General features: G+C 37.2%; 1 protein-coding gene and 1 long non-coding RNA gene across 7 annotated transcripts in view; both read right to left on the bottom strand.

Annotated features, from left to right (window-relative positions):
- LOC100331692 (ankyrin repeat domain-containing protein SOWAHA) overlaps positions 1–471 on the bottom strand; it is a 61646-nt gene extending 61175 nt beyond the window's left edge. For all 6 annotated transcript variants that reach the window (XM_087307786.1, XM_087307787.1, XM_087307790.1 and 3 more), the window contains exon 1: positions 230–471. In XM_087307786.1, the coding sequence (XP_087163912.1) occupies positions 230–353 (124 nt within the window). In that variant the 5' untranslated portion in view covers positions 354–471. The remainder of the gene's footprint in view (positions 1–229) is intronic.
- An 8809-nt stretch (positions 472–9280) lies between these two features.
- On the bottom strand, positions 9281–13962 carry LOC147838269 (uncharacterized). The gene is made up of 3 exons (XR_015524077.1): positions 13883–13962; positions 12762–12901; positions 9281–10217 (listed from the first exon to the last, which is right to left on the bottom strand). It is a non-coding gene; the product is annotated as an uncharacterized LOC147838269 (long non-coding RNA).
- Positions 13963–14024: the final 62 nt, after the last annotated feature.

The following is a 14024-nucleotide window of genomic DNA, read 5'->3' as shown; positions in this document are numbered from 1 at the left end:
TTGCGTCACGACTACGCGTTGCGTTAAGTCGGCGTTCTTAAGTTAAAATGGAGTTTATTAAAACTACTTATTTAAAAAAGACTATCGCGTTCGTTTTCATTCAGTTGAGATTATGTTTTAATCTCACAAACGCGTTTTGCGCGAACGCCTCCATGACGCGTTGCGTCCATTCAGTGTAACGTAAAGAAACCAAACGCGAATGTGAAAATGTCATATCTCATTTACTCACCACGTAGTTGCAAATCGCTATGGTTTATGAAATGCTTATATGTTTTGGACAGATCAGAATTTTTGACTTTTCCTCCTGAGGAGCGGATATAATCCAGTAAGGACGCTTCACTGATCTCGCTCATCTCTGACAGGGAGCTGAAACACGCGCTGTAGTTTTACGACAGATGTACTGAGGTCGTGATGTTGTGTTCTTCTCAAAGATGCTGAAGCATGGCTTTGCTGGAAGCCAAGCTAATTACTGAAGAAGAAAAGTGAACACTGACTGGACAAGTTCACTCCACCCAAATCTGCAGACAGAGCCTCCTACTGTTAACCCTTCGCGCGCTGAAGACTAATGAGGCTCAATGAAGAGTACATATGCTAACATTTTTAAATATATGTACATTATATATATATATATATATATATATATATATATATATATATATATATATATATATATATATATATATATATATATATATATAGACATCTTATAAAGCTGAATATATAAAAATAGAACTATTTAGTAATTATTTTGTTGCATGTCGTTAAGTGGCATATTCAGCAGTGAAAAATTTGCCTACCCTTTAAAGTCAATTAAAAATAACCATGAGGTTTGTTGTCATATAATAAATATATGAATACAAAACTAAAAACTAAGTATAAATAAAATTAATAACCTTTTTATTTATGAGCTGGGCGGCACGGTGCCTCAGTGGTTAGCAGTGTTGCTGTTTCGCATCACAGCAAGAAGGTCCCCGGTTCGAATCCCAGCTGGGCCAGGAGGCATTTCAGTTTGGAGTTTGCATGTTTTCCCCATGTTGATGTGGGATTCCTCCAGGTGCTCCGGATTTCCCTAACAGTTCAAAGACATGCAGTATAGGTGAATTGAATAAACTAAATTTCCGTAGTGTATGAGTGTGGGTGTGAATGAGTGTGTATGGGTGTTTTCCAATACTGGGAAGCGGCTGGAAGGGCATCCACTGCGTATAACATATGTCCGAATAGTTGGCAGTTCATTCAGCTGTGGAAATCTCTGAAATGGAGAATAATGAATGAATGAATTTTTGTGAGTTTTTAGTGTTTCATTTCTTTAGTCTCAACTGTGGCAGCTTTCACCATATAGTTTAATCCACTTATAAACAAATATAAGGACTTGTCACAAAATGAATGTTTTATATGCATAAACATTGGCAAAAGTCTGTTGGCAAAATCCATATATGTAGTCCTAACTGCTATTGAGGGAACAAATGTCTTATTAATGCATTTATGCAATTAAACAATGCTAATTCAACATCTTTTGTAGCCGAGGCGTGATGACTACTGTTAACCAGAAGCTGAACACTGAATCACAGCATGTATTGTTCATTTTGGCGGATTCCCAAGCTGATCTGTTAATGTGTAATGACTGGAATTCACTGGACGTTTCGACAGAACAACATTCGCTGCTGGACACTCATTTAGCTGATTTCAGCCACTGACACACTCACTCCACCCTAGAAGTTCTGTCATGAAACTCTATTTGTCATGGAACCTGATAAATAGGCCCTCACGGAATCTGCGCGCGCAGAATTCCGCAGATTTCTGCAGATTTCTGCAGTTTTTTTAGCCCATTATAAATTCTGTTTATTTACTTGAGTAAATGTGTAAATCAGAATTTATTCAGTTTTTATTCAGTAATTTATTACTTTTTATTTAATATATCAAAGTGTAAGTTATGATACTCCGCTGGATACTCCCAAAATAATTCCAAAGAAATCCGCAGATTTTTACAAAAATTCTCCGCAGAAATAGCAAAAAACGTCCGCAGATTCCGTCTGGCCCTACTGATAAGTCCTATCCAATCAGCTTTCAACCACTGTACATAGGCGCAGGTGATTGGTTGCTGTTGCTTCAGCAGCCAACGAGCTTGTTCCTCAACATTTAAATACCTCAATTAGTCAGCTTTAGGATTTGGTGGGAAAAAAGTAAGATTTGTCCAACTAACCTCAACTGATATTATAGCGGGTTTTTGCTAATTTTGTCAAAATATCTGTCATTTATTCTTCTGTTATTGTTTTGCTTTGAAAATATACACAAATTTTGACCTCAAAAACCACTGATTTCTGTAATTTATATAAAGGAAACACTGAGGGAAACAGAGAGAAGCTAGAGTTGAGCCTAAAGGCTACTGTATCATATTTGAAACTGAAACCAATAGTTTGAAAATAAATGCTGAGTTATTCATCTTAGTTTACAATGTCTGTGTTATTTGAACATGTTGATGGAAAGATGCAGAACGACGTGTGTGCTTGTGTGTGAGATAGATAGAGAAAGAAGTCTACACTGGCTACACTTATGACAGATGCATACATGCAATATCTAGAAGTTAGGGATTGATACAACGATTCATCGCAAAAAGGCTTGAATTAACTCTAAAACAAATACATCAAATAATCATTGGAAAAGTTCCTATTGAAGTATTTCTCACACACGTAATGTGAGATCCGCTTCCTTCATCTGTCTTGTTTATCTAACACAGCCGAGGCGGAGACGGAGGCACACTCTGACAGGCACGCGGGAACGGTGGGCAGGGAGAACCAGCATTAAAGGCACAGGCCACAAAAACAGCTACATAGTGTTTAAAGCAGAAAATCCTGACATTCTTGAAGGTATAACAAATAATCTGATTGAGTGTTTTGAGCTGAAACTTTACAGACATATTCAGAAGACACAAAAGACTTATCGTAAAAAATGGGGTAAAATACATGCCCTTTATTTCTCTTTATATTATTTCTTAAACAATATATTGTCTCAAACTACTAAAATGTCGATTAAAGCGACTTTGCTTATCTGCAGTGTAAAATTTCAGGATCAAAAGTTGACAGAGCAGAGATCAAGATCTAATAATGCAATTCACAACTATACATAAACAGAAAACACCCTGTGAACCACAAAATACAGAATATATGTTATTTTCTGCATGTATATTACCAAGCTTTTGGTGTTTAAATAGTTGAAGAATTTTGAATGATTGTTTGTATGTTTATGTTTGTTGTCATTATTTTATTTATAATGTAATTTTGTGTTTTTATTACTCATGGGTGGGACTTTTTATTCATTCTAGATGTGTCCAGGCATATTTGCAAAGCAGGCACATACTAGTCTCCTATAACGACAAGTTTTGCAGTAATGCCCAAACTAATCTATGGACCCCTCCCTAAAAAACTCAAAATGCTGATGATTGGCTATTTTTACCGGAAGATGGCTTCCTTAACTCTGGCAGGCCAAATGTGTGTTGCACATTTCCCCATTTACACTTACCGGCCACTTTATTAGGTACACCTGTCCAACAGCATGTTAACACAAATTTCTAATCAGTCAATCACAAGAGAGCAACTCAATGCATTTAGGCATGTAGACATGGCCAAGACGATCTGCAGCAATTCAAAGCAGCATCAGAATGGGGAAGAAAGGTGGTTTAAGTGACTTTGAATGTTGTTGGTGCCAGACGGGCTAGTCTGAGTATTTCAGAAACTGCTGATCTACCGAGATTTTCACTCACAACCATCGCTAGGATTAACAGAGAATGGTCCAAAAAAGAGAAAATATCCAGTGTGCGGCCGTTCTGTGGGCACAAATGCTTTGTTGATGCCAGAAGTCAGATGAGAATGGCCAGACTGGCTCGAGCTTATAGAAAGACAACAGTAACTTAAATAACCACTCGTTACAACAGAAGTATGCAGAAGAGCATCTCTGAACACACAACACATCCAACCTTGAGGCGGATGGGCTACAGCAGCAGAAGTCCACACTGGGTGCCATTCCTATAAGCTAGGAACAGGAAATTGAGGCTACAATTCACACAGGCTCACCAAAATTGGACAGTAAAAGATTGGAAAAACGTTGCCTGGTCTGATGAGTCTTGATTTCTGCTGCAACATTCCGATGGTAGGGTCACATTTTTTGTCATCAACAACATGATAACAAGGATCTATCCTGCCATGTACCAACAATTCAGGCTGGTGGTGATGGTGTAACGGATATTTTCTTGGCAGCAGGATTACTTCCACCAGAATAACATGCCAAGTCACAATGCGTGAATCATCTCGGACTGGTTTCTTAAACATGACAATGAGTTCACTGTACTCAAATGGCCTCTATACACTCACCAGAGCTCAATCCAATAGAGCACCTTTGGGATGTGGTGGAAAAGGAGATTCGCATCATGGATGTGCAGCCGACAAATCTGCAGCAACTGTGTGACGCTATCATGCCAATATGGACCAAAATCTTTGAGGAATACTTCCAATACCTTGTTGAATCTATGCCACGAAGGATTAAAGCAGTTCTGAAGGCAATAGGGGGTCCAACCCGGTTCAAGTAAGGTGTACCTAATAGAGTGGCCAGTGAGTGTATATATGTTTCAGAATGGGGGTTGTATTTACCTACTCTACTGTATGTGTGGATGGAGTAACCTGATAATAGTGAAATACAATTTATTCAAAGCATCGATAGCAAAAGTGAGACTTGCTGAACATCACAGCAGAAGCCTGAACTCTTCCTCCAGTGTCAGTATGAGCACATAGCACATTTACGTTTTGATGCGACCTATCACTTCAGCTTCAGGGATTTGACATCTGCTCGCTCGGAGGTATGTCAGAACCTCAGTACACCAGATTAATTGCAAAAATGGTGGTAAACGCAACCCGTTTACATCATAACTCGAGCTGGCAGCGTCTGGCGCTTCCAAATGGATCTCCATTTAATTAAGTAATATGCTTGTCATTTCATTTTCATGTGCATTAACCCCCTGTAAAATACAATGCTGGAACGACAATAAGCTCCTTAAGGCTGATACAATAACAGTAATCTCTGGAAAGTTGTTTTTATAAACTGTGCCGTATGGTCACTTTCAATTTTCAAAACACCTAAGTAATGATTACGAGCTCGCAGACATATGTTCTGTCTAATGGGAGAGAATCAGAACAGAAAAACAGCTTAAATATTAAACTGAGCAGAAGTAATTCAGGAAAAAAAGAAAACTGTGGCCTGGTTCTCTTTTATGTGAAGTGTATTATTTTTATCTAATATAATGATGGTAACGTTTATGTTAATTTGATAAAATTGTGACCTTTATTTGTCTAAATCATGGGAATAGTTATAATGAAATACAATTATATTATATTATATTATATTATATTATATTATATTATATTATATTATATTATATTATATTATATTATATTATATTATATTATTCATTTTCTTTTCAGCTTAAACCCTTTATTAATCTGGGTTTACCACAGCGGAACAAACCGCCAAAATATCCAGCACATGTTTTACACAGCGGATGCCCTTCCAGCCGCAACCCAACACTAGAAAGCACCTATACACTCACACACACTATGGCCAATCAATTCATCTATACCGCATGTCTTTGGACTGTGGGGGATACCAACACAAACACAGGGAGAACATGCAAACTCCACACAGAAATGCCACCGGGATTCAAACCATCGACCTTCTTGCTGTGAGGCGATCGTGCTGCCCCTATATTATATTTTATTATTCATTCATTTTCTTTTCGGCTTAGTCCCTTTATTAATTAGGGGTCGCCACAGTGGAATGAACCGCCAACTTATCCAGCATATGTTTTATGCAGAGGATGCCCTTCTAGCTGCAAACCATCACTATGAAACACCCGTACACTTTCATTCACACTCATACACTACAAACAATTTAGCTTACTTAATTCACCTCTAACACATGTCTTTGGGCTGTAGGTGAAACCGGAGCACCTGGAGGAAACCCACGCCAACACGGGGAGAACATGCAAACTCCACACAGAAATGCTAACAGAAATGCTAAAATGCTAACCCAGCCGAGGCTCGAACCTGCGACCTTCTTGCTGTGAGACGACAGCACTACCCACTGAGCCACCCTATATTATATTATATTATATTATATTATATTATATTATATTATATTATATTATATTATATTATTCCAGCATATGTTTTACGCAGCAGATACCCTTCCACCTGCATCCCATCACATTCATACACACTCATTCACACAAATACACTAACAACAATTTAGCCTACCCAATTCACCTATAGCATGAATATATATATATATATATATATATATATATATATATATATATATATATATATATATATATATATATATATATATATATATATATATATATATAATTTTTTAATATAAAAAAATATATTATATTATTCATTTATTCATTTTCCTTCTGGCCAACTGGCCCAGCTGGAACTTGAACCAGTGACCTTCTTGCTGTGAGGTGACAGTGCTAACCACTGAGCCACTGTGTCACCTATATTATATTATATTATATTATATTATATTATATTATATTATATTATTTATTCATTCATTTTCTTTTTTTCAGCTTAGTCACTTTATTAATCTGGGGTCGCCACAGTGGAATGAACCGCTAACTTATCCAGCATATGTTTTACACAGCGGATGCCCTTCCAGTTGCAAGCCATTGCTGGGAAACATCCATACACTCATTTCTACACATGCACTACGGCCAATTTAGCTTAACCAATTCACCTATACCACATGTCTTTGGACTTGTGGTTTATTATTATATTATATTATATTATATTATATTATATTATATTATATTATATTATATTATATTATATTATATTATATTATATTATATTATATTTATTATATTATATAAATCCAAATAATGCTAACCCAATTCCTTATATTCACTTCATTCATTTATAGTTTTAATTATTTTTAATTACTATTTAAAGTTTTAAATGAATTATTTAATATAATTACTAACAATTATTTGGATAATGAAATCAAGTAAATGACACACAAGAAGATTTTTTTGAAGAAAGCTGAAAACCGGTAACCATTGACTTCCAAAGTAGTAAAACATTTACTATGAAAGTCAATGGTTACAGGTTTTGATCTTTCTACATGTTAAAAAGAATAAAGAAACTCATAAAGATTTTTCTGTTAAACACAAAGAAAGATATGTTTTAAAGAAAGCTGAAAACCGGTAACCATCAACTTGCTTAGTAGGAAAAGCAAATACTATAGAAGTCAATGGTTACAGGTCTCCAACATTCCTCAAAATAGCTTCTTGTGTTTAACAGAATAAAGAAACTCATAAAACTGTTACACACACAAGAAATTTTTTTTGAAGAAAGCTGAAAACCGGTAACCACTGACTTCCATAGTAGGACAAACATATACTATGGAAATCAATACTTACATATTTTTGATCTGGCTTTGTGTTTTGATCTTTCTTTATGTTTAACAAAATAATGACACTCATAAAGGTTTTTCTGTTGAACACAAGAAGATATTTTGAAAAAAGCTAACAAAAACTGGTAACCATAGACTTCAATGGCAGGAAAAACAAAATACTATGGAAGTCAGCATTTACAGGTTTCCAACATTCTTCAAAATAGCTTCTCTTATGTTTAACAGAAGAAAGAAACTCATAAAACTGTTGAATACACAAGATTTTTTTGAAGCAAGCTGAAAACCTGTAATCATTGACTTCCATGGTAGGGAAAAAATACTATGGAACTTAATGGTTACAGGTTTTTCTGTTGACACAATGATAGATATTTTGAAAGAAACTGAAAACCGGTAACCATTGACTTCAATAGTAAAAAAAACAACTACTATAGAAGTCAATGGTTACAAGTTTTTGATCTGGCTTGTTGTTTAACAGAATAAAATAAATCATAAAGGTTTTACTGTTAAAAACAAAGGAAGATATTTGAAGAAAGCTGAAAACTGGTAACCATTGACTTCCATATAAATTTTTTTCTGACTGTGGAAGTCAATGGTTACAGGTTTTGATCCGGCTTTGTGTTCAACATAGGAAAGAAACTCAGATTTGTAACAAATGAAGGGTGATAAATTTTTCATTTTTGGATGAACTATCCTTTTAACAACAAACTAAAAAACCCTTCAATTCGTTGTCTGTCGATATCCAACCGCATCAACCATACACACGTATATATAATATTCCACGTTAACCTGATTAAAACCACTGTGCCTAATGATGCCAGATGTTGCTTGGCAGCTTTTCCGACAATACAGAGGTCATCGCTGGCCTATAACCGTGCCGTGCGACATGAACAGACTGATAGAAGGCATCTGTTCTTACGGTGAGCCACTCCATATGGCCAATGCTTGTCGTGAAGCAGCAGAAAACCTCGTAAACATGCCTCATTTCTCATTTTTCTCCCTCATACAAGCACAAATCCAATCATTAGGGGCCTGTAAAGAGGATGATGTTGATTAAAGCGAGCTCTGGTGTTCACCGTCACCATCCCGCCGGCTGGGGTTTTTTTTTTTACGCAGGGATTGTTTGAACAGACAATGGTGTCTACCTGATCTTAATCCCAGAGCTGCAGAGAGCGCCGGGATTGACGGCGTTTAATAAAGGAAAGTGCTCTCGTAATCTGGATTTGCCAAAGTGCCCTTTTGTGTTAATCAGACAATTTTTTACAGGATGCTTTATGACATCTGTCACTAGGAGGAAGCAGGAGTTTGTGTGGGGCATGGGGTGGAATCTATGTTATAATGTAAAAATTGTAACATATGATCCTCAAATTAAATGGACAATTAATAATGCATTCATTAAGTTATAGTACAATATCAGAATGGAGCTTTCTGCTTCATAATTACACATTTTAGAGGTAAAATTTACATTCATAAATTTTTATCAGTTTATTTAAAATGAGCTGAAACAACACCATTCTTATTTTTTATTTATTTTTTTTGTGGAACAACTTAATTGTTTTATGTTCAATCAACTTAAATTTGTAAAGACTGATAAGTTAACTACATTCCTTCAATTGTCCCAACACAAACCAATTGTTTGGAACCTATCAATCGGTAACACTATTTTGATGGTCTGTTTGAGTATTAGTAGACTGTCTGCTTAATATCTGTTGATACCGCTCCTTCAACAAACATTTAACTGACTATAAGAAACTCTGCAAGTACATGTACACAACCCAAACCCACAGTAAATACTGGAATCAGACAGTGAAATTCATTAACTTTTAAGACCATATTTTTTATTTCTTTCCATACATTTTAACCAGTTAAACTCTGCTGTTATTTTGGGATTTCCGCCTGGATCTTGCCTTCCCAAATGTAAAAGCTATATTCGCCTCTAGTGCATGTCTTTGGACTGTGGGAGAAACAAGAGCACCCAGAGGAAACCCATGCAAACACGAAGAGAACATGCAAACTCCGCACAGAAACGCCAACTGGTCCAGCTGGGACTCGAACCTGTGACCTTCTTGCCATGAGGCGACTCTGCTAACCACTGAGCCACCGCGCCACCTTAGCACGATTCAAAATAACTATTTTTTGAATGTAGCTTAAAAACGTAACTTTCTGAACACTTCTTCCCCCCACCATCTTTCAGAAATCATACTATTCAAATCTGCAACATTTAATGCGTTCTCATGAAATAAAGTGTTCACTTAAACCCTGTACAGTAGCATGAGGTGTGGACGTGCACACACACATACACACACACTCAGATCAGCTAATCGACTGAGGTTGTGTAATTACATTTGGGTTGCAGTGAAAAGCTGCATTTTTATAATTAAAGTCCAGTGTATCAGCGATGAAGCATAATAAACTTCTTCTAAAATGAAGGATTACATTGATAAGCCCCAGAAGGCCAGATGTGGGAGTTGGGGGGGGGGAGAAGCTGGTGTGTGTTGTGTAGGAGAGGTGGGGTGGGGGTTGGATCCGGCAAATCTAGGATGGGATTAATGGAGAAAATCCCACGGGCCGGAACGCTGCCTTTTCCATGAGGATTAGGGTCTTGTGTGGAGTCAACATGCTGTAATCCACCGATTAGCTGATATAATCACCTGTAAATACACCTTGGCCTGCACACAGCCCAGACTGCCAACCGCTGCCCCGCACACACGCTGAAGGACTTTACACAAAAGCAGATCCACACTCCCAAAGATCTAAAAAAAGAATACATAAATGAAGAATATATAATTCACCTCGTGAAACAAGGTAAGAGAGAACGCATTCAGTTTAAAAGTCTCCTGAAGTGCTTTGAAAATGTGCAGATTTGCAATGTGTGAAATAATTTCAACTGAAACATAAAGTTTGTCCAACTGAAACATAAAGTTTGTCCAACTGAAACAAAAAGTTTGTCCTCTATTTTAAATAGCCATTGGCATTTAGCTCATATTAAAGAGTCTTTCAGGTAAAGCACATGATGGCTACAGTCTATGATAGAAAAGCTGTGTCTAAGTATTTTACTACAGATACTACAGCCATATCACCCTGCAACCCAAGCTAAGCAGGGCTGAGCCTGGTCAGTACATGGATGGGAGACCACATGGGAAAAACTAGGTTGCTGTTGAAAGTGGTGTTAATTAGGCCAGCAGGGGGCGCTCAATCCTAATGCCCCAATATAGTGACTTTCCTGACTTTCTGTGGTCATTAAAAATCCCATATTCACTTCTCATAATGAGTAGGGGTGCAACCCTGGTGTCCTGGCCAAATTCCCTTTATCGACCCCATTCACACGGCGCTCCAGCGTCAACGTTTGACAGAAGGCGTGTCTGAAGTTGGGGCTGACGCGATAGTCATAGCAGCGTCAGCCAATGAAATTAGTCCGTAAAAGGCTACTGAATTAGCTGGTGTATTTGCATACAGCGATCTGATTGGCTGACGCTTCCGTCGTCGCTTGAAAAGTTGAGAAAGTCCTATCTTCTGCAGCTGCAATGCCTGACGTCACCCATTCAAAGTGAATGGCAAGAATTAAAGCTGACGCCCCGTGTGAAAGGGGCGTAACCGATCATTCGTGGTGGGTAAGGTTTTGAAACCTGACTCTACAGTGAAACCTAGTGGTGATTTTTTTTATGTATTCCTCTGGAACAGCTTCAGTAAAGAAACAGTTAAGCAAATTGAGGTATTAAACTCCATGTTGAAGAGTCGAGGTTTCAAATGATTTAGCGAAGCGGTAAGAACTCCAAGCAAGCAGAGTTAAGTTCAAATCCAGGGTGATGCAGCTCAGCTGTAGACGTTAGTTTTTAAATGCTCTGTTCTTGTAGCGTGTTTTGTTTTAACAGTGGTATGACATCCGAATTAACACTTCTATTTCTGTCAAAAATGTAGGTGTAATCTTGGACTCCTCACTCTCCTCAGTCTCGTATTAAATCTGTTATTAAATCTGCCGTCTTTCATTTACGTCATATTGCCCAACTGCATCCCTTCATCAGCAGCAAGGATGCCGAGACTGTCGTCCATGCATTTGTCTCATCACGCATTGACTACTGTAATGCCCTTTTCATTGGTCTGCCTGCCAGCCTCATCTCCAGATTACAATATATACAAAACTCTGCGACAAGAATACTTACTCATACTAAACGTTCTGCTCATATAACCCCAATCTTGTATGACCTGCATTGGCTCCCAGTTGCATTCTGCATTAAATTTAAAAATCTCCTTCTTGCTTTTAGATCCTTAAACGACCTAGCTCCCTCTTATCTTTGCAACATGCTTGTCCCCTACATCCCTACTGGCTCATTACGTTTCTCTGACCTTCTTGCTGTTCATCGGTATCGCCTCTCTTCAATGTGGGCAGATCATTTACTGTTATTGCACCCAAACTTTGGAACTCTCTAATGTTTTGAACCTAATGTTGTCTCAACTGATTGCTGTTTCTTTCAATGTCTGTCCGTACCATCTCTTTTTGTACATTTTTTTGTAAAGTGTCCTTGAGCTCTGGAAAGGTGCTCATATATATATATATTACAACACTTTGTGAATAAATATGTCTTGTTTTGGTCATAAAAAAGTAACATTATTAAAATAATTTCAGAGTATTTTAACAAGTCGGGATTTGAACTCAGGTCGTTTGCAGCACAGTTACTCTGTGCACACGCACAGTCCACTAGGCCAGTGGCTCCCAACAGGGGGGTCCCGGCCCACAAGGGGGCCCTTCGAGAGCTCTGGGGGGTTGTAGCATCATATTTAAAAAAATTTTAGCATTGGACAATTAGGAGAATGATCATGTTGCCTTAGTTCATTTTATTCCCTAGTTCAGTGGTCTTCAATCACCGGTCTGTGCATCAATTGGTGCCGGGCTGCACAAGATGTCATTAATTATTTCTATTTTATTAATTTTGTGAGTCTAAACGGTCTTTAATTTTGAAATATGACCATATATCTCTCGCTTATATCTCGGTCACTTGAGGGCCCCAATGTAATCCATAATTTAGAAAATCACAATCTAGAAATCCACAATCTATATCGGCACTGGTGGGGGCGCTAAGGCACTCGGCCTGCGATCTCGTGCTAACGTACGCCTCCCACCAGTGCCAATATACAGCCATATCGCACAGCTACTCGTGTGATATTGCTCATATATATATATATATATATATATATATATATATATATATATATATATATATATATATATATATAAAATAAAAACTCAAACTGGTTTGGAATAAGGGGCTATACAGTTGATCAGTGGTTAGAATTGTCACCTCACAGAAAGAAGGTCACTGCATGGTTCGAGTCCTCAGCTGGGTCAGTTGGCATTTCTGTGTGGAGTTTGCATGTTCTCCACGTGTTTGTGTGGGTTTCCTCCTTCATTCCGCTGTGGAGACCCCTAATAAATAAGGGACTAAGGCGAAGGAAAATGAATGAATAAATGAATGGTTTGGAAAAACTCAGAATTTTTATTTTTGGTTGAACTATCCCTTTCAAAATTAATAGAGGCCATAATGGCGAACACAAATAAGCACCGTTTGTTTTGTTTTTATGGAAACTTTAAAGTCTGCCACATAGTCTGTAGCTACACATGACAATAAAATAAATGATTTTTTAAAGAGCCAATCATCTCGTTTTGTGTTTATGTTTTTGTAAAACATATTCAGGCATTTGTAATGTAGCTAGGCTAATACTTAATAAATCAAAACCCTTCTGCGTTTCACTTTATATAACGTTTACACAGTGTATCTTCAACAGAACGCCATATATACATTTCTGTAGCGCTTTTTACTGTGAAAAAAGCCAAAGTGTAACATATGATTCTCAAATTAAATGGACAATTAATAAATGCATTCATTAAGTTATTGTACAATATCAGAATGGAGCTTTCTGCTTCATAATTACACATTTTAGAGGTAAAATTTACATTCATAAATTTTTATCAGCTTATTTAAAATGAGCTGAAACAACACCATTCTTAAGTTTTTTTTTTGTTTGTTTTGTAGTGTCAAAGCCGCTTTACATGATTTGTACATAGAGATGAACATAACATTTAATCCCCATAACAATATTTCAGATTGAGCTGGTAACTCAGCTGAATAGATATAGCATATATCATTTATATAAGTGGAAATAACTGCTTAGAAGGACACATCGTCATGTGTCACATCTATTTACATGACACTTTTCTAATGTTTGACTAAACACACTAACTTTACGTTAGTCCCTTTAATGATTCATTTACTCATCCTCAGTCATAGCGTTTGAGGCCTTATTTAGAAGTTCATCAGGTAATTTATAACCCTCTAAATGTTGAACATGCTGTAAAACAGTTCGAAAATTGTATTATAAAATCAACATTTTCCATGAGTAAAATCTCCAAAAGTAAGAATACCTCTCTGGAGGTCGTCTGGAGTCGGTCAGCAATCAACCGCTTCACCGCAGTTCTTTTCTTGCTATTGTGAACTAAACTATAGCTCAGTAGTTCCCTCTAGTGCTCTTAGTGTGCCATTACGTTGGTCTAAGTGTATTACCAA

This window comes from Danio rerio, chromosome 23 (genome assembly GCF_052040795.2).
Source record: "Danio rerio strain M-AB ecotype USA chromosome 23, GRCz13ab, whole genome shotgun sequence".
Taxonomy (NCBI): Eukaryota; Metazoa; Chordata; class Actinopteri; order Cypriniformes; family Danionidae; genus Danio; species Danio rerio.
This window is presented reverse-complemented; position numbering and strand designations above follow the sequence as displayed.